Genomic DNA, 22,122 nt, shown 5'->3' on the forward strand with positions numbered 1-22,122 from the left:
GCACCCCGCACCCGCTGCCCCTCCGCCGGGCCCCTCAGCTGCTCAGGAATGAACTGGCGCCTGCCCACCGGCTGCTCTTCTGGTATGTGTGGCCTGAGCCATGAATGCCGTGCCTCGGCCTCCTCCCCGGCTGGCCAGGGCTGGCCCCCTCACAGGGCAACCCCCACCCAGCCCCAGACACCCTCTCTCCTCTTCCCATTAAGGCAGCGCAGGCGGCCGAGCTTCAGTGCTGAAGGAAAACAGGTGCCGGAGCCAAGAGGGATGGAGCCGAGCGGAGGGTGGGGAGGCACAGGGCGAGCATGAAAAGTGCACCCGCCGCCTTGTCCGCACGGCAGCACTCCTTGCTGGCATTTCCTCCCATCCCCTCCTTGGGAGCACAGAGAAAGCCCCTCTGCAGGTGACACTGGTGTGCCCACTTCTACCTCGCTGCCTGTCCCCAGCCCCAGGGACACCACAGTGGGGAGAAGAGGTGGCAGGAACAGCCCTGTGCCCACATTTCTCCTCTCCCAGCCCTTGCTGCAGAGCTGGGCTGCAGCCAGCACTTCTATTTTAAGCCCCACAGTGCAGATGAGGAGGCGAGGGGTGTGCGCGGCCGAGCCTCACAGCTCGCTGGGGACAAGCACTGCTGCCCGGGGCCCGGAAACTTCCCCTTCTCCCCCCGGGGCCGGCACACGCTGGGGGCAGCTTGACCCAGCTGCTCTTTCCCCTTCCCAGCACAGGTAGGAACTGAGGCAGCTGAAGCCGGTGTAGCCCGGTGAAGTTATTGCAAAATATTTGGGATGCAGGAAGCCCTGGGGGTCCAGCCACACTCCCCTGGCCCCCTCCCTGGCACGCAGCATCCGCCTGACGTGACCTGGGCCAGCAGCCATCCTGCGAGAGAGGAAGGGCAGGCCTGACAGGGCTGCGCGGGCAGGAGGATTTGCTCTGCAGGCAGTGGCTTCCCCGCTGAGCTCCCACAGCAGGGAAAAGGGGCCCAGGTGCCCTGTGGAATGAGCTGGGCTGGGTACAGGCACAGAGGAATCACGGGACGAAGCTTCCATGCGAAAGGCATCAGAAGGCTCAGGCTTCTCCCCGAGCAGGACCGAAACCCGCTGTGGGGCCCCCCTCCTCTGAAGCTCTCTTCCCCCTTAGCAGGGACCACCTCGCAGAGCCCCTCTCCACCTGGCCAGCAGGTGCTGCTGGAGGAAGAAGCTCCCAGACTAAGCATCTGTTTGTTTTTTAATAAAAACAACCACTCCCCAACCCCTGCTTGTGCTGCGTGTCAGCGGGACGCCGGGGGAGCCGGCGGCACCCAGGGAGAGCACCTGGCAGGTGGGCAGGAGCAGTGCTCAGTGCCGGGCTGAGGCCAGGGGCTGCGGTGGCTGGGGCACGGTGCAGCTCTGGGGCCGGCTGGAGCGGAGCCACTTGCCACAGCCTCTCTCCCCCGGGGAGGTGGCGAGCGGTGAGCTGGTGCTGGGAGCGGAGACTGGGCCAGGATGGCACCCAAGAGGAGGATAAACAGCAGGCTGGGACTTTTCTCCCCCCTCAGTTGGGTCTCACTCCTTCTTCCCGAAGAACTTCTTGAAGACAGATTTGTTTTTGGGGCGAGGGGGGCCTGGGGTCTTCTCCCCCAGCGTGTCCCGTGGGCTCCCCGGACGGGCCACAAAGGAGTGGCAGCGTGCCCGCGGCACGGCCGGCGCTTGCTCCCCGATGTACAGTGTGACCGAGTAGCTGCTCCCAGCCTCCACTGGCTCCCTGGGCACGGCCACCGGGGTGATCTTCTGGTAGGTGGCTGCAAGAGGGAGCAGTCAGTGGGGAGGGCAGGGTGCCAGCGGGTGCTGCCAGCCCCCCAGAGCCCTCCCTGAGTGGGGGGCTACAGCCCAGGGCACAGGGATGTGGGACGAGGTGGGTGCTGGAGCGGCAGCACACCCGCTCTCGGGTGTTTGTGGGGACAGGAACAGTGGTGCCACCTCCTGGCAGTGACAGCGAAATAAGGGCCGTACCTGAGGTGAAGGAGTAGGACCTCCTCTTGTTGGCCACCAGCCCGTAGTCGTCTTCTTGGCAGCTGTTGTCCCACAGTCCGGGGGACCCCCTGGGTGACCACTGCTGCTCCCTGTGCCCGGCCCCATGAGCATCCTCTGAAGCAAAATGGAGACGTGTCATAAGGCAAGGCCACCACAAGACACCCGTTCGCCCCAAAGAGGACAGGGAAACGTGAGTGGTTATCCCAGTATCCCAGGAAGTGAATGGAGGTAACGGGTCCTTCCCCTATCCCCATTCCTGGGCAAGGGGCTCAGGGACTCCTGGCTCAGAAACCACTGAGTTCAAGACTGACCAACAGCCAGATTCTCCTGGTCAGCTCCCTTGCACCTCTCTGGGCTGGGGAGAAGAGACAGGGGACAGCAGGAGCCCAGTCAGGCAGGAAGTCACCTGCTGCTGCCACAGCCCCATTGGCAGGGCCATCCTGACTGCTCAGAGGCCACTGCAGCCGGGCGTTTGAGCAGGGTAGCACCACGATCTCCTGGCTCTTGGCGGTTGCGACCTGATGATGTCCCTGGAGGTGGGAGCTTCCAGGGCTGGGGACCTTGCTGAAACTGGAAAGCAGCAGAGATTTAGAGAACCAGACTGGCCCACCGATGTCGTGCTGGAGCAGCACACACCGGCAAGCATGGCAGAGAGTTGTAATGATGAAACCCAGCTGGCCGGCTCCTGACTACTCACCCCCCAGCACCGCCAGTGCCCTCGATACGCTGTGCCACCGCCTGGAAGTAGTCCACTTCAGGGAAACCTGGGGGCACAGCAAACGTCCTGCTGGGTGCTGGCAGCACACAGCACCATCCCATGGAGGCAGCCCCAGCTCCGGCCGGCTGAGCCACCCCGATGCCCGTGCTGCATGGCTGGCCCCTACAATCTCCTGCTGTAGCGCCTACTCTTGGTCCTGCCAACCAGCCAAGGATTTCATGCCGGGGCCTGAGCCCCCTTGGGTAAGGGCACAGCAGCAGGAAGACCTCAGTATTACAGATCTCCTTGCCTGGAGGGCAGCAAGGGGTTTCCAGGCCTCGCAGAGGAGATGGAGGAAGACCAAGGCACAATTATAATTTTTCTGACACTGGCTTTTTGCTGCTGAGGCTCCACTGACGTCAGTCCTGCTATTCCTGATTTATAACTGTGTATGTGGTGTGAAAACAAAGCCTCCAAATCCTGCCTGGCAGAGAACTGCAGTTCCCAAGGCATGTTAGGAGGATGCATAAATCAGAGACAACGCCGTGCTGCTTCTCTTCTGATCCCCCATGTATCAGAGGGCTCAGCAGGGCCTGCACACCCACGGTAACTACATATAGCCGGGCCCCTCCTCTGCCAGCAAGGGCTGCTCACCTGAGTTTTGCTGCAGCTTGGAGACCCACTCATTCATGAGGGGCTGGGAGGGGGCCCTCAGGAGGTACTCGGAGCCATCCCGCAGCCTGCAAGGCGGGGAGAAGTCAGCAGTGAGACAGACATGGGGTGCAGATACCACCAGAGAAAGAAAGAAGGAAATCCCTATCCAGGCACTGGACCAAGCTGGCCCTGCCTGGGGGTGTCAGTGTGCATCTGTCCCAGCAGTACAAAGCCCCTTCCACCTACGGAGGGCTGTCGCTATGAGACCCCGGCTGCCCTGGGTTGGGGTGACTCACTGTAGCCTGAAGCAGTTGGTCTTCTTGGTGTACTCGGCATCTGGGCTGCAGACCGCCCCAGAGAGGTTCAGGGGAAGGGCCACCACGGAGCTCTGCAGTACAGGGAACAGCAAGAGCAACAGTGGGGTTGGCAGGCTCTGCCCTCCCCAGCCCCAGGGGTGAGGGTGCCCCGCTGCCAGCCCCCCATCCTGCCACCAGCCCCCTCCAGTGCCCCCTCTGCTCCCAGGGTGCTGTGCCCCCCCCGCTCTCCCCCACTGCACCTTTAGGCTGTCCCTGCGGTCCTGGTAGAAGCACAGTGTCTGCCTCATCAGCACGGCATGGAAGAGGCCCCAGGCCCGGCAGTTGGCCTGTGGGACACAAGCAGGGGACAGCTGTGACCCCAATGGGTTTGGGAGAAGATAGGCAGTCCCCTGCCACTCAAAACATCCCCCAGCCCCGGTGGGCTCTGCCCCCGCAGTGTGGCCAGCAGCACCCCCATGGTAGCACCACGAGCATCCCTGGCTCCACTCCCACCCCAAAACCTGTATCCTCCCCACCACACCCCAGCACACCGGTCCCACCCCACAGCCATGCCCGTACCTTCCTCCCTCCCGTCTGCAACACGTGCTTCCTTTCCAGTGTCCCCTCCATCATCTGAAACTCCGTTTTACCAGGAGGGCCCTGCAATGCGACAGGGCGTGAGCGAAGCAGCGCTGGGGCCAGCGGTGCCAGCTCAGGCCCCCCCTGCATGGGGTCTGCCTGACCCACCCCCGGTGGGCAATGCCAAGGTGGGAAAATGGGAGAACACGAGCAATTTTCTGGCCTGAGCAGGGGCTGGGCTGTTTGTGGCCTTTTGTGGCCTTTTGGGGCGAAGGGTTGCCTTGCTAAGGCTGAGGGGTGGTGGGGGAGCGCTGTGCTGCAGGGACCCCCAAATTCAGCACCTAGCTCTTCCCCACCCCCCCAGCTGGAGCAAAGGGGCCACCCGAGTCGGGGAGTCCCCAAACACAGGTCACATTTGCTGGAGCGGGTAACACAGCTCCTGCCTGGTGTGTCCCCCGACCCCCTGCCTGACCCTGAGGGAGAGCCCCGGCCCACGGCTCTCACCTTGCTGCCTTCTCTCTCCTCTTCCCCATGCCTCCGCTGATCCCAGGCGCCTGGGCTGTCCGAGGGGGCTGCGGACACTGGTTCCTCCGTGCGGGGGGACGCCCCGTGCCCGCTGGGGCTGCCACCACCGCTGTGCCCCACGCCGGGGCTCTTCTCTCCTGCTGGGCTGTGGAGGAGCTGGGCAGTGGTGGGAAGGGTGAACTTGGCCACCAGCACGTTGTTGGCTGCCGAGAGGATAAGGGGCACACCGGCAGGGGCAGCGGGGCTGCTCCCTGGCCCGTGGCGACAACGGCTGCCTGCCAGCAGGCTGGGTGCCTGCCGCTCGCCTGCCCCATCCCAGATGGCCTGCAGCTCCTCCTCCTCTTCCTCAAACTGCCCATGAGCAGGGTGGCAAACCTCCTTGGCGCCCAGCACAGGGCTGGGGGGTTGCGGGGACCCCAGTGCCCACTCAAAGACAGAGAGCTGAGTGGGGGCGGCAGGGGAAGCCGGGGACCCAGCGGGCTGGCCGCTGCTGGCTGGCCGCTGTGTGCGGGCAGTGCTGGGGATGGCTCCTGCCCTGCCTGGGATGCTGGCAGGGGACGGCCTGAGCTCCAGCCGAGCGGCTTCATGGTGCGTGGCCCTGTCAGCGGTGCCAGGGCTGCCGTCCTGGCCCAGCGGGGCAGCCAGCTCGTCCTCCTCCCGGCCGAACCGCTCGTGCAGCACGCCGACACGGGACGGCCGGCTCTGCCCGAAGTCCAGGAGGTCTTCGCTGGCGCTGCCGGGGCACTGCGGGCTCCAGCGCTCCTCCCCGGCACGGTGTGCCCTTTGGCAGCTGTAGCTGGGGTTGAAGCTCACCTCCTCAAACCACGTTCCTCGCTCGCTCTTGGGAGACGACCCCAGCCCCTCACTGGGCCCCAGGGGACTGTGCCCATCCACACCCACCTCCTCCTGCCATCCAGCCCCGTGTGTGCCTGTGGGCTCCCATGGCCTCACCTTCCCGCCCTGCCTCTGCTCCTGCCCCTCTGCCGTGGCCCTGTGGTGGCACTCCAGGACCCCCACATCCCGGGGCAGCTCCAGGCTGAACACGGAGCCCAGGGACAGGTGGGGGCATGTGGTTTTTGGGTTGCGGAGGTGGGGGTCCTGGGGGGCCGCCCCGCACTCAGCGTCGATGTCCCGCACCAGTGGGTTCCTGACATAGAGCAGCAGCTCCCCGAGCGGGGCTCCAGGGGCGGCCACCCCCTTCCTCCGGCCACATTTCTGAGGCCACGTGTTGCTGGGGCCATGGCTTTCCTCGGGTGCGGGCTGCAGGGAGCTGGCGCCCATGATGCCCTGCAGCGTCAGCAGCCGCGCCTGCTCGGCCCGTGCCCGCTCCCGCCGCTGCAGGCTGTTGAAGAGAGAGCCGGCCCCGGGCTTGGGCAGGGTGTGGGAGGTGGCCGGCGTCCCGCCGCTGGATGCCGGAGGGCGGCGGGCAGCGGCAGGCGGCCGCTTCGTGTAGGAGGTTTTCCCAGCCTCCGCCTGCGCCTGGGGACACAGAGGAGAGAGGGGTGACCCCCATGGCCAGAGCCTCCATCACCCCACACCGTCTGCCCCCTCTCCATGCTGCACCTGGGCAAGCAGGGAGCCGGGGGAGGGCAGCCAGCCAAAAAAGCTGGCCAATGGCACATGCAGAGCTGGGAGCAGCATGGCTTCACCCCAGCCCCCCGCGGGCTGCTCCCACCTCAGCATAGGCAGGGAAAAGGCAGGCAGGGGAACCCCTGCCTGTGATGGAGTCCTCCAGGTGCGGCGCAGTGGAGGCTGCCTGTGCCGTATGGCTCTGCCCCTGCACCGCTGCCCTCCCAGCCACCACTTTTGGGTGGCTATGGAGACAGCAGTCACTGCTGCCGGTCCCTGCCACCCCTGCATGCCCCCAGGCAGCAGAGCAGGTGACTGCAAGGGCAGGGGCTGAGCACAGCCCCCTCCCCTTCCCTGCAGACACCCTCTCCAGCCCAGCCACAGCCCTTCTGGGGCCACAAGGATGAAAGCGAGGGGCTTTGCCTGCAGGAGCCAAAGGAGTGTCTCCCCGTACCCCTTAGGCTGGAGGGGGCCCATTACCCCCGTCTTGGCAGCCTGGCAGCCCCTCACCCTGCCTCAATGCCCCCCAGCCTCTCCCGCTCCCTGCCATCTCCCTTGGGCCACCCCACTAGGGGAGCCAGCCATGGCTGCCCTCAGGGCTCTTGCACACAGCCCTTTGAGCCAGGCCTGGAGCAACGAATGGATGGAAGCCACAGCAAAACACTGGGTCCCCAGCCCTGGGGTTACAAGCCATGCACCCCAGAGCATGACCCCCCCCAACATGTGCACAGTCACATGGCCCCATCCAGCTCTTCCCCACTTCAGTCGACTGCATGAGGGACTGCTGCTGCCCCCCAGCAAGGGCTCGCCATACCTCCCGCAGCCACCAAAACCACTTACCCAGGGGTCCAAACTGTAGCCAGCCCCATCTGAGCCCCCTCCTTGCATGCCCCAGCACCCACCCTCTGGAGCCCATGGGCCCTAGGAGGGTTTCCCCTCTCCCGGGGGACCACCACCGGCAGGCACAGTGGCACAGCCAGGTGGGTCGGTAGCAGGCAAGTTCACGCCATGCAGCCACTCTGCCCGGCATGCAGCCTCCCCTGGGGACATTACCTCTTCCACCAGCTGGTGAGACGGCTTTCTCTTTCGCTTTAAACTACCCCAAGTGTTTCCTAAAAGCCCCTGGCAACGCTTCCAAAAGGTTTTACAGCCTGAGGGTTTAGTGGCAGGGAGCTGAGCGAGGGGGAAAGAGAGACACAGAGAGGGTTGAGGGCAGAGTGGGCGAGGAGCCACAGCAGGAGAGCGCAGGCAAAGGTGGGTGACAAAAGCTGGTCCTCAGCCCTCGGGCATCGCTCGGCATTGGCACAGCCAAATGTCCCTCTCCTGAGGCTGACGCAGACCCAACACCTTGCTTGGAAACAGCCTGGGGGGGGGTGCCAGCACTGGGGCTACCCCGCAGCCCTCAAAGCCCCCCTGTCTGCGTAGGGCCACAGCTCTGGGGAGCTGCCCTAGCTGCATGGCGGTGGCTGGCCCTGGCATGGGTGCTGGGCACTCCCCCATGGTCCTGCCAAAACCGCTTACCGTCCCCCACATACCGTCCACAGCACCTCCTCTCCTAGCCGCTCGCTGCCGGCCACTGTCTGCACCTTCTTCTCGCCCTTCTTGCTGATGCTGAGGATGAGGTTGACTGTCCCCCCCAGCCCGGTGGGGCCCCGCGGTGGCAGCAGCAGTGTGGAGGTCTCGGCGGGATCCCAGATGACAGCCTCCTCGGGGGGTCCTGCATCGTGGGGTGATGAGCTGCTAGGCTCCCCCCAGCTCCTCTCCACTCCCAAAGGGGCATCCGAGAGGGGCGATGCCAGTGGGGAGCTGTCTGTTCCCACTGGCACCTGTGGCTCGGATCCTTGCACGGGCTCAGGAAGGGAGCAGGGCGTGAACCCCGCTGGGCTGGGGATGCTCTCCAGCCGGGGCCGAGCACACAGGGCACGCTGATCCTAGGGAGTGAGGCGAGAGAGGGAACATAGAGAAAGGGCTGTCGTGGCCTGGGCACTTTCTCAGGACAATCTTACCGTTGCCATGTCTGAACCCCTGAGAGTCCCAGCAGTATCACCCACAGGCATGACATGTCCCTCCCCTATTTCTGCACCACCCACTCCATCCGGTGCCTCTGCTGCCCTCAGCCTCGAGGCCAGTCCCACTCCCTGGTGGTCTCAGCATGGCTGGGTACTCACTTGGCTGGTAGGAGATCTGCCCAAGGGGCTCTCCAGGTCCCTTCTGTCCTCCTGCTTGCTCCCTGGGTCCCGCTGGTGCCTCTGTGCTCGCCAGCGCACCAGCACCCAGCCCAGCATGCTCTGCAGCTCTTCCAAGCGTTCCTTTATCTGAGGGGAGGAGATGCTGGGCAGCCCACAAGGACCCCTAGCCCAGGGACACTGGCCCTACGAGGACACCTCACTACAAAGCAGTACAGGGGGGTTTTGGAAGGGGGACAAGGTCAGTTGTGTCACCTCAGGTCTCAGGATCCATTGCTGGGTGAAACCCTTCCTGCTCTGAGCAGCCCTGGGGATGCATGGCCAGCCCTGTACTGCTCACTGGGGCTCTAAGCCCACACCTCACTCTCTCACCAGGGGCTGTCCCCGGAGGATTTCTTGTGATGCAAAGGTGGCTCCCCCCATTCCCCGCCCTTACCGTTGCGCTCAGGTAGTGCTCCTCAGACACCAGCTGCTGCCCCACTGCCGCCAGTGCCTCAAAATCCTTGAGCTTCCCCTCGATCCTCTTCTCCAGCTCCTCACATGGAGCCTCCGAGAGGCCATGGCTGCTCGGGCTTTCAGAGAAGATCCGAGCCCGCGTGTCCTCCGTCCAGGAGCTGTTGGCATGCGAAGGACAGGCTGAGGGGGCTGAGGAAGGAGCCAGACCCTCCTCAGCCCTGCAGACCCCAGGGAACACATTCCCACGCACAGGAATGGCTGGAAGCAGCTCACTGGGGTAGCATAGCAGCAGATCTGGTGGGGCAGGGCAAGATGCTGTGGGGCTGTCCCACAGCAGGCAGCCCTGGGCAGCCCTTTGTTCCAGGCTCCCCATGGTCGTGCCCAGCTGCAGCTCTGGCACTGCCCATGTTCTCACCAGCAAGCAGCAGATCTGGTGGGGCAGGGCAAGATGCTGTGGGGCTGTCCCACAGCAGGCAGCCCTGGGCAGCCCTTTGTTCCAGGCTCCCCATGGTCGTGCCCAGCTGCAGCTCTGGCACTGCCCATGTTCTCACCAGCAGCCCACACTCTGGCAACACCGCGCTCCCACCAGCTCCCCGCTAACCACCGCAGAAGCAACCCCGACGGCTCATCACCACTTACATCATGGCTAAGTAATCCTTGAAGAAGTGCCGCAGCCGGCCGGCCTGCTGCACGCGGGCCCGGGTCTCCCGCAGCAGCTCCCGCAGCTCTGCCCAGGCCCGCAGCGTCCCCTGCACCTCCTGGCTGACAGGGCACAGCCGAGCGGGGCAGAGCTCTTGCAAGCGGGCAGCTGCCCTCTCCAGCTCCTCCAGCTGCCCCTGCAGGGTCTCCGACACCGCACGCTAAAGGCAGAAAAGGTTCAGGATGTATCCAACCCCTCTGCGCCCAGGCTGGACTCACCTGCAACCTGGGATGCAGGGATACAGGGGCGGATGCAGGGGAGGATGCTGGCACAGGGGCTGCGGGGAGCGGGCAGGGCCACCCTCGTCAGGGAGGATGGGCAGAGCGGAGGGCTGCGTGGTTTCCCCGCTCTGACTGCCTGAGGCACCTCCCTGCCGGTGGGAATACGAGCGAGGTGCTGGCAGCCGGGCGCTGGCACACGGGAGCTGACACAAGCTCTCTCCCCTTGCCTGGCCCGTGCTGGTGGAGGGGAGCGGAGTGGGGCAAGGCTCAGCTCTGCTGGAAAATTCCAGCCTGGCTCACCACAGCATACCAGGGCTTATGACACCTGGGTCCCTGGGGCCCAGCACCTCCCCAGGACAGCCCCAGCTAGCCGGGACACCTCCCCACCATGGGCACAGCCGGCCGCACACCCGCAGACACAGCACTTCCTGGGTCTCACCTCCATGTCCTGCTGCCGGCTCAGCAAGCCCTGCAGCCCCTGAAGATCCTTCTCGCTTTTCACCTCTGTGAAGCCACTCTCTGCTTGGGCAGTGTCGCGAGCCAGTGACTCAGCTCTGCATCGAAGCACCTCCAGGCATGGGGACACCTCTGCCACCTGGGTGGGAGTAGGGGGAAGAGAGATGAGCCCCAGCACGGGACCCCCTGTGCCACCACTCACTACGCAGCCCCAGCCCACCCCAGCCTGGGAGTATCCTGCCACGCGCCTGCAAAAGGGCAGGCAGCACCAGCCATGGAAGGGACGGGGATACCAGCCTTGCACAGAGCAGTCCCCATGTATCCCAACGCCCTTGTGTCCCACTGGGACCAGCTGAGGCGCATGCCCTGGCCCGACTAGCTGGCATGTCCAGCTGCAGGTGGACCACCCGGCTGCACCTTCAGACCCTTCACCTCCGTTGCCTACCAGGCACTGCAGGCTCTCTGTCTCCGCCGCCACCTCCATGACTCTCTCCCGCTCCTTTGCCACATCGTTCAACATCTCCACAGCCTCCTGCAGCTCTCCCAAGGGGTGGCTTATGTCCTCGCTGCTCGGCGGCTGCCCAGCCTGGGCCGAGAGCAGGGGAAAAGACCCGTGCGAGCCGCAACGCCCGCTCCCTGGCTGAAGGCAACAGAGACATGGGGCGTGATGGAGATGGAGAGTGAGCCCCCAGGCAGCTGGGCCAGAGAGGGGCACCCATGGGGTCCCCCTGCCAGCCACAGACCAACCCTTGGGCCAGTCCCAGGTGCTGGGCGATCCTGAGGGATGCTTGGCCCCCTGCTCACCGCTGCAGGTCCCTGCCGGCTCCGCGCCTCCTCCTCTTGCAGGTCCTGCAGGAACTCAGACAGCACCAGGGAGTCACGCAGGTCTGCCACCCGGCGCCGCAGGGCTGCCTGCACATGTGCCAACCTGCAGGGACAGGTGCCCATCACAGGTGCCAGCACTCTCTTCAGCTCCTCGGGACAAGCATCCTCCTCCCTGCACCTCCTCGGGGCAAGCATCCTCCTCCCCGCCCAACCCAGGGACCAGAGAGGAGACACCTTCCCCCAGGACTCACTTCTCCTCCACCATCTCCACCTTCCTCTGCATCTTCCTCGCCCCTTCGTGCTCAGCAGGCAGCTTGCCCACCGCCTCCTCCCGCAGCGCCTGGAGCTTGAGGCCACACAGCAGGAGCTGCCTCTCCAGCTGGCCTGTCTCCTCCAGGTCCTGGCGCAGCTCCGCCGGGCATCTCATGGTGGCTGGCTCTGAGAGTGACCCTGCCACAGCTTGCAGCCACCGCTCAGCCCGGTCCAGCTCCCCCACCAGCCTCAGTGCCTGCGGGGAGAGTGGGGAGTCCATCACCCTGACTCTGAGTCACCCAGGGGAGGCAGAAGCCATGCTGCCACCCCACTGCAGGTACCCAGAGCACTGGCAGCTCAGGTGGCACAGTTGGAGCAACGCGCAGGCTGTGAGGCCAGCCGGAGTTGTTGGTGCCAACGCTGTGGATCCCGTCCCTGCAGGTACCAGCCTCACTTGCTGATCCTCAGCAAGCTGCTGCAATTGTGGCATGTCCCCATGCCCACCCCAGTCCTGCCACCACATACCTTATCGATTTCCCGCAGCACGGCACCATTCTCCTGGTGCTTCTTCTGCAGGTCCTCCCACAGCTCCCCCAGCTCCCGCAGCATGGCTTCCACCTGCGGACTCCCCGGGGACCCCCCTGGCCCTGGCCCCTCCTGGGAGGCAGGGAGGGCAGTTAGGATGGGCCCTGCCTGGTGTCCCTGCCACCCCACACGCGAGGGGACTCACCAGGAGCACAGCCCTGGCACTGCAGCTGGGGTCCAGGGGCTCCCACTGTGTCCGTACTGCCTCTAGGCTCTCCACATCCCCCACTGGACATGGGGGGACGCCAGAACCCAGGCTCTCCTTGTGTGGGGACACAGTCTGCCAAGGAGCAGGGAGATGTGGTTCATTAGTGCCCAGACCAGCGTGCGTGCACAAGTGTGAATGCCCACAAGCAGCAGGAGGGGGTCAGGGAAGGGAGTCCCCCGCCCCAGCACTGGCTCCCCTGGCTGGGCAGCAAAGGAGACTCTTGGGGAGACATTACCATGTTCACCGCCTGACAGACATCCTGCACCTGGGCTTCCAGCTGCTGTGTCCCCCTCTCAGCCTCTGTCTCTCTCCTCCCCCTGCAGAGAGGGGGACAGTCAGGACTGCAAGATCCTCTCTTGCACAGGGGAGCCCCATCCCCATCTCCTCCAACTCCATCCCACTCCCCACAGCCACCTCCACAAGCCGGTACCTTTTGCTGTCCCTGCCATGAGGAGGCTGCCCTGTTGCTGGAGAGCCAGGGCTGCTCTTCTCCCCTCTCCCGTGCTCCGCTGACTTCCCTGGCACATCCTTCAACACCTATGGCACAAAGGCTCCCATTCCTCCTTTGCCAGCCCAAAGCGTGCATCGCTTTGCCCTGGGCCCGGCACTTATGGCCTCCCGTAAGCGGTGGGGCCAGGTCACAGGCATGCTCAGCTTGGGCTTTGCCCAACTCCCGAACCCCTTTCCCACAAGCTCCCCCGTCTTCCCGAGGTGGAGGTGCTGGGGACGCTCAGAGGAAGGCAGTGCTCACCATGCTCCCGGGGCCTCTTGTCTGTTTGTCTCCTGCTTCTTTCCCCACAGCCCCACAGACGCTGTTGTCTCCTTGGGGCTCCGTGCTTGGAGCCACAGCTTCGCTCCCTGGGGAGCTGCTTGCCGGCACCGGAGCCTTCTCCATCCTGGGAAAGGGGTGCAAGTGAGGCACAAGGCAGCAGAGGATGGAGAAGAGAGACCTTAAGTGGAGCTGGTGCCCCAGAGACAGCATGCCAAGGGCTAACTTGGGTCTTTCCCCAAGCCTCTGGCTCCAGCACTGTGGGGTCAGGGTTGGGGCCCTGGGGCTCCTGCTGGGTTGTGCCCTACCTCAGTGCCTGCTGGAGCTGCGCCCAGCTCTCCTTGACGTCTCGGTGCTTGGGGGTGACTCGGGCTGCCAGGCTGGGCTGCAGGCTGAGGAGCTGGGACACGGTCACATCCAGCATCTGGAGGAGAGAGCAGCCGGGGAGCGATGACAGGGCTGGCAAGGGACGAGCCATCGCATCCGCAGTGCAAGTGCATGATGGCAACCCACCACCAGCCCTGCGCAGCTCCCCCATCCATCACACAGCCGTGGCCACCCCACATGGCTGTGGGGTGTCCACTGAGCCCCCAGCCCTGCTGGTGCCAGCACTGACCCGGGAAGGCACACATCCCCCCCTCCATTGGGATGCTTCCCAGGGCTCAGAGGATGAGGCAGAGCCTTGCACTCACCATCACCTGGCTGGCTATGTCCCTGACATCCCGATCCTGGCACGGCTTGCCCTCCCCTGGCTTCCCCACACCACAGACGCTCCTCTGCTGTAAGAAGAAGCTGCAGTCAGCGGCGAGAGGAGGATGGAGCCCTGCCCTTAGCTCTGGCAGAAAGGGACACTGCAAACGGGCACTTGCTGCTCTGTCTCCCCTTCTTACACCAGGCTCTGTCCCCCAGCTCTCTCCCCGAGCCCCAGGCTAAGGGTGCTGGGACCACAGCAGCCCCACGCAGGGGACGAGAGCGAGGTGCTGCCTGCCCAGTTTCACTCTGGCCATGCAACAGCCCCACACCAGGCCGACCCTGGCTCCAGTGCTGTTACCTTGGCATGGATGGCCCCGAGCAGCATATCTGCTTGCTGCAGGAAAGCAGCCACCTCCAGGGCCAGCTGCAGAGCCTCATGGTGCTCCTTCAGAGTCCCCTGCAGCCGCAGCCACCTGAGCGGGTGGAAGGGGAGAGGTGAAGGGCAGCCTCTGCCCCCTGAGGTGGGGCAAGGGGAGGAAGGCGGGAGGTTCGGGGGGACCTGCTTCCCAGCCTGACGGCTCCCTGCACCCAGCTCACCCCTGCTCAGCCCGTACATCCTCCACTCACGTTTTGTTGAGGTGCTTGCGCCGGGTTGAGACGCTCCTGCTCTCACTTTTGCCTTGCTTCTCCAGCTTCTGGGCCAGGCTGTTCAGCTCCTCGTGCAGACTCTGGAACTGCTGCTCCTCCTGGCCCAAGCAGAGACACAGACATCAGCATTCCCCAGCCATCCCTCCTGCCCCCCTCTCAGCGACCACTGTCATGCCCCAGCCTTGGGACCCCAGGGCTGCTGGGGTTCGGGGCTCCCCAATACGCCAGCAGCCCCCCAGTAGCTTCTCACCTGCTTCAAGTCAAGGATGCGGCGCGTGAGCTGGATCTTGTCCGGGCTTTCCTGCAGGAGGGCTGCCAAGGAGGGCTTCTCCTCCTGGGCCAGGGGAGGGTATGAGAAGGCGGGAGGCAGCCAGGCTGTCCCCCTCCCTGGATCACACTCCCCACACCCCACACCTTGTGCCTGATCCATGCCTCCAGCTGCTCGGCTTTCCTGTTGAAGTCCTGCAGGCTCCGCAGCCCCCCCAGGGCTTTGCTCTGGCTGGCGGCTGTCTGCTTCAGGAGCTGCCACTGGTCCCGCAGGGCCAGCAGCTGCCTCCGCACCCCCTCGGCGCTGGGGCTCACCCGCCACATCAGCTGCTCACCCATCTGTGGGGCCAAGGGACCCACTCAGCATCAGGGGCTCCCAGGGATGCCCCACTGCGGGGAGCCCAAGGACACAAGTGCTGTGCCGCTGCCCACCCTCACCTGATTGAGCTTTATCAGTGTGTTCTCAAAATCCTTCATGTCCCGCTGCAGGGTCTGAGCTGCCTCCTCCCAGTCCTGGAGGTCGCAGCTGTCCTTCAGGTCCCGCAGCTTGCCTCGCACCCAGCCCTCTGCCTGCAAGGTGGCAAGAGCCACGTGGCTGGGCACCTCTGCCAGAGCCCCGAGGACACAGTTTCGGGGACCCAAGCCCGAAGCTCCCCAAAGCCACAACAGGGACCAGAGGGCACCCTTTCGGCTGACAACCCGTTTGCTCCGAGCGAGAACAGGCCAGAAAAGGGGCTCAGGATGGTGACAGCGGCGATGGGTGCAGGAAGGAGAGCAGCATCTCACTTCTTTCCAGCATCTGCCTGCCCCAGCCCAGCAGGAGAAGCCGGGGCCTCCCAGGCAGGCCAGACCAGGGGTCTCTGCATGGGACATCCCTGCACAAAGCATCTCCTCTCCTCACACTCGGCTTTCCTGTGGAAGCACCCATGCACCCAGCATGACGTGGAAGCAGCCCCCCTGCACCATCCCCATTCCCACGCTGCTGGGGAGGGACAGAGGCTGGCAGGAGGAGGAGGATGGTGGACGGAAGGAGCGCGCGCACATGGGGAGGAAGCAGGGCCCTGGTGCGGGCTGACCCCCTCTCCCCAGGGCCGACAGCCAGGGAGAGGCGGCCAAACATGATCTCATGCCACAACCATGGCTTCGCTCGGGGCCGGGAGTTCAGCCCTCCCCGCCACACACCCCACCCTGCAGCTCACATGAAAGGCTGCTGGTGGCCCCCTCGCCCCACTCCCCACGCAGCCCCTTGGGCAGGCACCCTGGCTGGCCTCACCTGCAGCATTTCCCGGTTGAACTGGGCTACCAGAGGGCTCGGGTTGAGGAGGGGGGCTGCTCCTGCGCCACTTCGCCCACCACATCTTGGTGCCGCTGTGGCCTCCTTGCCCTTGGGGCTCTCTTTCCGGGGTGATGACGCCGGGGTTCCTGCCAGCTGGGGCAGACAGAGGTGGAGGGGTCAGCTTGCTGCCCCAGGGAGCCCTCCCCATCACCTCTCAGGAGCATTTTGGAAGCACAAATAAAGTATGTCAGCCTGCCTCGTCCCTGATCCCACTGCTTCACTGACATATTTGGGATTCTCTCCCAGCACCCCGAGGCACAGCTCCCCTCTACCAAAGCCGTGCTGGTGGCTTTCGCAGCCCTGGCAGTGGGTTGCCAGGCTGTCCCTCAGCCCTGGGTCGCTGCCAGCTGGCAGGCTGGCACCCAGCACCCAGGCTGGTCCCTGCGCCCACTTTGGAGGCAGATGCGGTGCTAGCTACCCCTCCAGCCCGAGGCTGCGCATCCCTGTGAGGAGCATTCGTGCCCACGGCACTCGCTTGGTGTCACCCCAGGGGACACTGCCGGGAATGGGATGGCATGGGGGACCATGGGGCAGGTCCCCAATGAGCTCAGCCCACCACTCCTTCAAGGGAACCTGGAGACCCCCACCCCAAGCGACCGGCGGCGGGGGGCAGGAAGCGCAGCATCTCCCCTGGGGCTTGGCCTCGTGGTGGCTGGTGCTGACGAAATGCTCTGTCAGGGCTCCAGCTCCGCCGGGGGTGATGACGAAGGTCAGCCAGCAAAAGCACTGGTCCCCCTCCAAGCTCAGCCCCAGGCCCAGCTGCAGGCAGCCCAGGGGACTGCACAGCCACCCGGGCACTCGCTTCCCACCCCGCTGCCCAGGGACAGGGACCTGACTGCACACTAACCAGCAGCAAACAGGAGCCTGAGCATCTGCAGGAGCAACCCGAAGGCGCAGGGCTCGCTGCCTCCTCTCACCAGGCAGACATTGCTCCTGGGGCTGGCCCTGGGGCACCCCTCCCTCCCCGAGGGGGCTGGCTGCAAGCTGCCCCGCAGCATCCCAGCTGCCCCCGAGCCCACCAGGGCACAATGTCCCAGGAGCCTGTGGAGCAGCGCGGTTCGGGCAACAGTTTCAGGCTCTCTAAGCACTCTGGCATGTGCTGCCCCGCTGACAGCATGGGAGTTGCTTTTCAAAGCCTTTCTGCCTAACCACAAGAACTAGAGAAATCCTCTGTCTTTTTTTTTTTTTTTTTTTTGTTAAAATAGCAACACAGATTCTCAGGCCCTCCTGTGACTCCAGGATCTTCAGTCTCTTGACACAGCCAGGGCTGGAGGAGCCCGTAATCCAGCTCCCTTGGAAGCGATAAAACCCCTGGGTGCTGGCCTGGGGGCTATGCTCTCGCCCCGTCATGCCGAGCTTGTCCCCTCGCTCATTTAAAGCAGCGAGGCTCCATCCACACCCGTGCCCAGGCAGACCACCAGCAGCCACCCTCGCTTCCTCAGCCCCAAGCTGCACCCCTGGGTCAGACCCTCTAAACAGCGAGGGCAGGGGGACGTACCGCATAGAAGGGGGAACCTCTGTCCACCGGAGAGCAGAAACCACCGGCCCGGGGACTCCCAGCCTCCTGCTGCTCATCCTCCGCGTCCACGTCCTTCCTGAGGAAGACCTAGAGACGGGAAGGCACAGCCATGAGCCTGGAGGTTCTTGACCATCCCAGCAGCCAAGGGGATGGAGGAGCATGTGCCCGCCTCCCCCTGCCCTGGGCCAGAGGAGGCTGCCAGCGGTACCCAGACACCGCTTGGCTGGGCTCTTGCCGGTCCCTCCTTAAGCATCCAGGCCAGGCTCCTCCAGGCAGCATCCACAGCTCCTGCCACGTGTTCAGCAAGTGGCAAGAGCTCCTAAGCTTGCTTTGCTCAGTGCCTTCTCCACTTTAGCTCCCACACACACACCCTTTTTCCCCTTGAATTGACTCCAAAGCCAGCAGAAACCCATTCAGTGGTCACCGCTGGCCCCTGGTCATCTAAGGATGCTCAGGATCAGCCCCCCCCACCCAGCAGGGCAGAGGCGCGACGGCACAGGAGGACAATAACCCCACTGGCACGAACCCGAATCCTCTCAGCTGCTGATGCCTGACCTCGGTCTGGGAGGTAAGAGTTAAGGGGGCAGCTGACTTGCAGGGAAGGGCTCCCACGGGACAGGGGTGAGGGTGGAAGCAGGAGAGACAGGAGGAAGGAAGTCCAGGAGTCGAAGCCAGCCACAGAAAGGAGGTCCAGGATGAACTCTGCGTTACCTTATCCCGAACAGAGCCCAGCCCCAGGAGGAGAGGTGTGTGGGATTGCTCGGATCATGCACAAGGGCAGTCACTCTCATCCTCTATGGATGGATCTTTCCTCGGGCCCTTGGATATAGCAGGCCAGTTTAGGGACCTCCTTCCACTCCCTTCCCAGGGCCACCTTGCTGTCTCTGTAACACCCATCCAAGCATGCACAGGGTGGCATGAGGTGGTGGGCAACATGTACTGCCCCAACACACCCTCCCTGGTCTCCTCTGAAGCTGCAGCGAACGGCGTGGTGGATCAGCCAGAGCCAGACCCAGCCCACCACCGCTCGGACCACTCCAGACTGGGGACAGCGTCCAAGGGGAACCAACCCAGGTGAAGCAGGACTCCCTCCCTGCACAGAAACTGGCTTCCTACCATCTCTGCAGGACTGAAGAGGAGTCCTAACATGGATGGCATTCCCCAGTGCTAGAGCTGTTGCCACCAGAAAGGCTCAGAGCCCCACAAACAGCCCAACAACCCCATAACCCCTGGGAGACCAGCACCACAGGACCTTTCCAGGGGTCTGTGGAACCCAGCCGGTGGCTGCAGAGGACAGACCACTGCACCACGCCACAGCACCCCATCCCGAGCGGGAAGAGCGGGCAGGGAGCAAGGCTGAGTCACAGCCCGGCAGGCACAGTGAGAGCTCAGCGCGTCTGGCAGGAGGGTGCCAGAAGGAGAAGGCACCCCCCTGCCCAACCGTGGGGCCGAGAGGTTTGGATGCCCATTTAGGGAACGGCGGGGAGCTAAACGTGATGTGCTTACAGGGCACAAGACCCTAGGAAGCCCCTCTTGTAGGCAGCAGCGTCCCACGCCAGCTGCAGCCCGCGAGCCAACCCCAGGGCTCAGCCATGGGAGACAAGCCTGCAGGTGACACGGGAGCTTTATTTAAAGTCCCCATCTCACGATCCTCCGTCAGCCGCAGGAAAACAGGGCTGCCAGCGCAAGGATGACTTCATCCTTCCCGCAGAGCTGCTCCACCGGGACTGCCCCTCCTCCCCGGTCCCTCTGCCCGGAGCAGGGCCCTCGCTCCCGCAACACAACAAACTCTCGCAGCAACCCCGAAGGCTGAGAGAAGAAGCCGTGCCTTCCTCGGCACCCGCGAGGTGCCATGCTAACTGCTCCCCAGCAGGACCCCACGCTTCACAACATCAGCAAAGCCACACATGAAACGACTGCAGCGGCCTCAGCTGCCTCCTCTGCGAATGCTTCCTTCCCTCGTTAAAAGCAAACTTAACATGGTGCATATATGCTCGCTGCATTCCCATAGAAGAGTAGGTGCCAGTGACTTCCCACGAGCAAGATGAGCGGGGTCAGACCCTCCTGGGCTTCACTGTGCTCGTCCCAGAGGAGTCCCCCATTCCTACAGGGCAGGAGTGAAGGGCAGAGCCAAGGGCTGGGGGGCATGCTTAGGAAAGCCCTAATGTGCCCTGCACATTCTCCTGACCCTGGCTCCCTCTCTCCCTCCTAAAGCCCCATCTTGCAGCCTGCCCGCCCCCCTTCCAGCTCCACCCCCCGCAGGCCGGACAGGGAGGAGGGGACGATCCTGGCAGCCCCCCAAGAGTCCTGCACCGCACCACCGTGCCGAGCACGTGTCCCTACCTTATATGAAAGAGGGGAGCCCTCATGCCGATGCCCCTTGGGCTGCGCAGACTCCGGCCGCCCAGCGAGGAGCCGCCTGCATGCTGGAGGAAGCGGCAGCTCTTGTGAGGCTGTGCCTGGCCTTTATTGGCAATGAAGACGAGGGTTTTGGCAGCGGGCTGTGCAGCTCTCCCTAGCGCTATCCCACCGGGAAACCAGCTGTTGCGGGTCAGGGTTAAATCCCAAGGAGTTCCTGCCTGCTCTTGCCAACGAGGGCGAGCTGTCCGAACTGCCTTCCACCCCATCCCAGCCACACAGGGGGTCTCCCGAGCTCCAGCACTGACGGATTCGGACCTCCATGCCTGCTAGCACTCAGATTCAGAGGGCGGGGTGCCGGGAGCCCTGGGTCCTGCTCCTAACCTTTTCCCGGCTCTGCCTGGCTGTGTGGCCCTCCATGAGTCACTTCCCTCCTCCCAGCCTCGTTTCCCCTCTGGTAAACGGGAGAGCAAGTTCCCAGCTCCCTGCACACAACTGCATCATCGCAAGCATCCCAAGAGCTGAGCCCTCCATAGCCGGGCTCTGGGGCAGAGCTTTTCTGGGTCATCTCAGCCCTAGGGAAAGCTCGTCTCCAGCTCACCTGCAAAGACCTCCAGCCTGACAGTACAGAGAAGTGCGTGGGGGGGACGTGGGAGAAAAGCAACTACCCCAGGAGTCCTGTAGTGAGTCCTGCCCGGAGGGCATGGGGAGAAGGCAGCAGGGATCCCCTGCCAGGGTGCAGCCTCCCCAGGACCTACCCGTCTGCTGGCAGCCAGGAACGGGGAACCGCAGGGCAGATGGGGAGAGAGCAGGGCGCAGGGTATGGGGAGCGCTTACCTTGAACTGAGCTTTCCCCGGCCTGCTGTTGTTGTTGTTGTGGTTCCTCTCACCACCGGTCCGGGCAGGGTCCCCGGGTCCCCCTGCGTCCCCTGTGCCAGCCTCCCCATGCCAGTTGGACAGCGTGATCTTCTTAATGGAGCGCACGAGGGAGTTGCGGTTCAGCCGCCCCTCGTCGGTGCCCCCTTCCTCGCCGGGGCTGGGGCTGCGGGGCTGGCCCTCGGGGGCGGCTGGGCTGGCCCTGGCTTGGGCCAGGTAGAGGGAGATGCGCTCGTTGAGGCTGCGGCGGAGGCCGCGGTGGTGGTCCAGAGCGGAGGCGAGGGCGATGCCGGGGCAGGCGTCCCCGGGGAAGTCGGCGGCACACTTGGGCAGCGAGAGCTTGGTGTTGATGGTGAAGGGCTGGACCTTCCTCGCCGTGCTGCCGGACATCTTCGCCCTCCCCGCCGCGGCCGGCGGGCAGGGAGGCAGCCCGGGGGCCCGGCCCGGGCACCGCGGAGCGAAGCGGCGGCGCGGGGCCCCCTCCGCCCGGGAGCGCCGGTGATGGGAGACCGCCCGGGCGGCGCCGGCTCCTTCCCCGGGGCGGGCGGCGGCGGGGCCGGCCCTTCCCGCGGGGGCGCTCAGCGGGGCGGCCCCGCGGCGGGGGGCAGCGGCGCGGGGGGCGGCGCGGCTCCCATGGCCGGAGCGGCACGGCGAGGGCGGCCGTCCGGCCTCGGCTGCCGGGGCGGACCCTCCGCCCCCGCCGGGGCGCGTCCCCTCCCCTGCCCGGGTCCCTCCTCCCGCGGCGGGGGGAGCCGCCGCGCCCTGCCCTGCGCTGGCCCGGCCGGGGGCTTTAGTCGTCCGCCTTCCTGCGCAGGTTGAGGAGGCAGAGCAGGCAGGTGAGCAGGGCCTGGCGGCTCTCCCGGGAGCGCAGCCGGCGGCCCAGGCGGCGGAGCGGCGGCAGCAGGCGCTGGCGGGCCAGCGGCAGCAGGCGGGCGAGCAGGGCGCGCAGCAGCGGGGCGGCCAGCGGCGGGGCGGGCATGCTGCCCCCCGAGCCTCCGGGAGCACCGTCAGCCCCCCGGCGCCCTCCGCCCCGAGGTGCCTTGGCGGATCGGAGGGTGCCCAGGAGCTCCTCACGCTTTGGACCTTCTGCCCCGAATGGGAGGCGGGAGCCCGATTGCGGTGGTCGGGGAGTCCGCAGCTCTCTGGGAGCGGGGGGCTGCCTGGGTAAGGCTCGGGGAAGAAGCACTGGAGGGGACCACTCTCCTCCCCAGCTCTTCCCCTGGACACTCTTACCCTCCTTGGGATCCTTCCCACTCCGGGTCACCGCTCTGCCCTTTCTCCCAGAGGAGCCTGTCCTGCTCAGCTCCCCACACGTGGACCTGCCACCAGCCCAAATGGCAGGACCAGCTCCAGAGCAAGGGACACCAACAAAAAAACAGCTGCCCATTTAAATGCCCCCTCCTCCCAGGCCAGACACATGCTCCCTGTAAGCGATACTGCTCCT

At 64.9% G+C, this 22,122-nt stretch overlaps 1 protein-coding gene across 5 annotated transcripts; it reads right to left on the reverse strand.

The window, feature by feature from the left end:
* Positions 1–1,211: 1,211 nt before the first annotated feature.
* Positions 1,212–21,156, reverse strand: LOC137666548 (spectrin beta chain, non-erythrocytic 2-like). Of its 5 annotated transcripts, XM_068406670.1 has the most exons (34): positions 20,640–21,156; positions 17,424–17,531; positions 15,863–16,018; positions 15,028–15,159; positions 14,737–14,928; positions 14,573–14,656; positions 14,302–14,420; positions 14,033–14,147; positions 13,674–13,760; positions 13,290–13,405; positions 12,964–13,108; positions 12,643–12,749; positions 12,448–12,529; positions 12,150–12,284; positions 11,945–12,076; positions 11,419–11,675; positions 11,147–11,270; positions 10,788–10,982; positions 10,326–10,481; positions 9,605–9,825; positions 8,946–9,123; positions 8,492–8,638; positions 7,859–8,254; positions 7,377–7,496; positions 5,706–6,233; positions 4,734–4,910; positions 4,230–4,310; positions 3,911–3,997; positions 3,651–3,742; positions 3,355–3,440; positions 2,701–2,767; positions 2,410–2,573; positions 1,983–2,117; positions 1,212–1,771 (listed from the first exon to the last, which is right to left on the reverse strand). In XM_068406670.1, exons 1-34 carry the CDS (start codon positions 21,066–21,068, stop codon positions 1,536–1,538), a joined length of 5,586 nt encoding a protein of 1,861 aa, XP_068262771.1. In that variant the 5' UTR covers positions 21,069–21,156; the 3' UTR covers positions 1,212–1,535. The 5 variants fall into 5 exon arrangements, with proteins under 5 accessions (XP_068262771.1, XP_068262747.1, XP_068262739.1 ...); XM_068406646.1 differs by having other exon boundaries at positions 4,734–6,233; positions 13,674–13,757; XM_068406638.1 differs by having other exon boundaries at positions 4,734–6,233.
* Between the last annotated feature and the right edge of the window lie 966 nt (positions 21,157–22,122).

Source organism: Nyctibius grandis, chromosome 1 (genome assembly GCF_013368605.1).
Source record: "Nyctibius grandis isolate bNycGra1 chromosome 1, bNycGra1.pri, whole genome shotgun sequence".
Lineage (NCBI taxonomy): Eukaryota > Metazoa > Chordata > Aves > Nyctibiiformes > Nyctibiidae > Nyctibius > Nyctibius grandis.

Coding starts and splice junctions, on each gene's coding strand:
- LOC137666548 (XM_068406638.1), bottom strand. CDS start 21,068: ATGTCCGGCAGCACGGCGAGGAAGGTCCAGCCCTTCACCATCAACACC. Junction 14,657..14,736: donor AGGCATGGATCAGGCACAAG/GTGTGGGGTGTG, acceptor CCCCTGGCCCAG/GAGGAGAAGCCCTCCTTGGC. Junction 8,255..8,491: donor GCAGATCTCCTACCAGCCAA/GTGAGTACCCAG, acceptor CTCACTCCCTAG/GATCAGCGTGCCCTGTGTGC.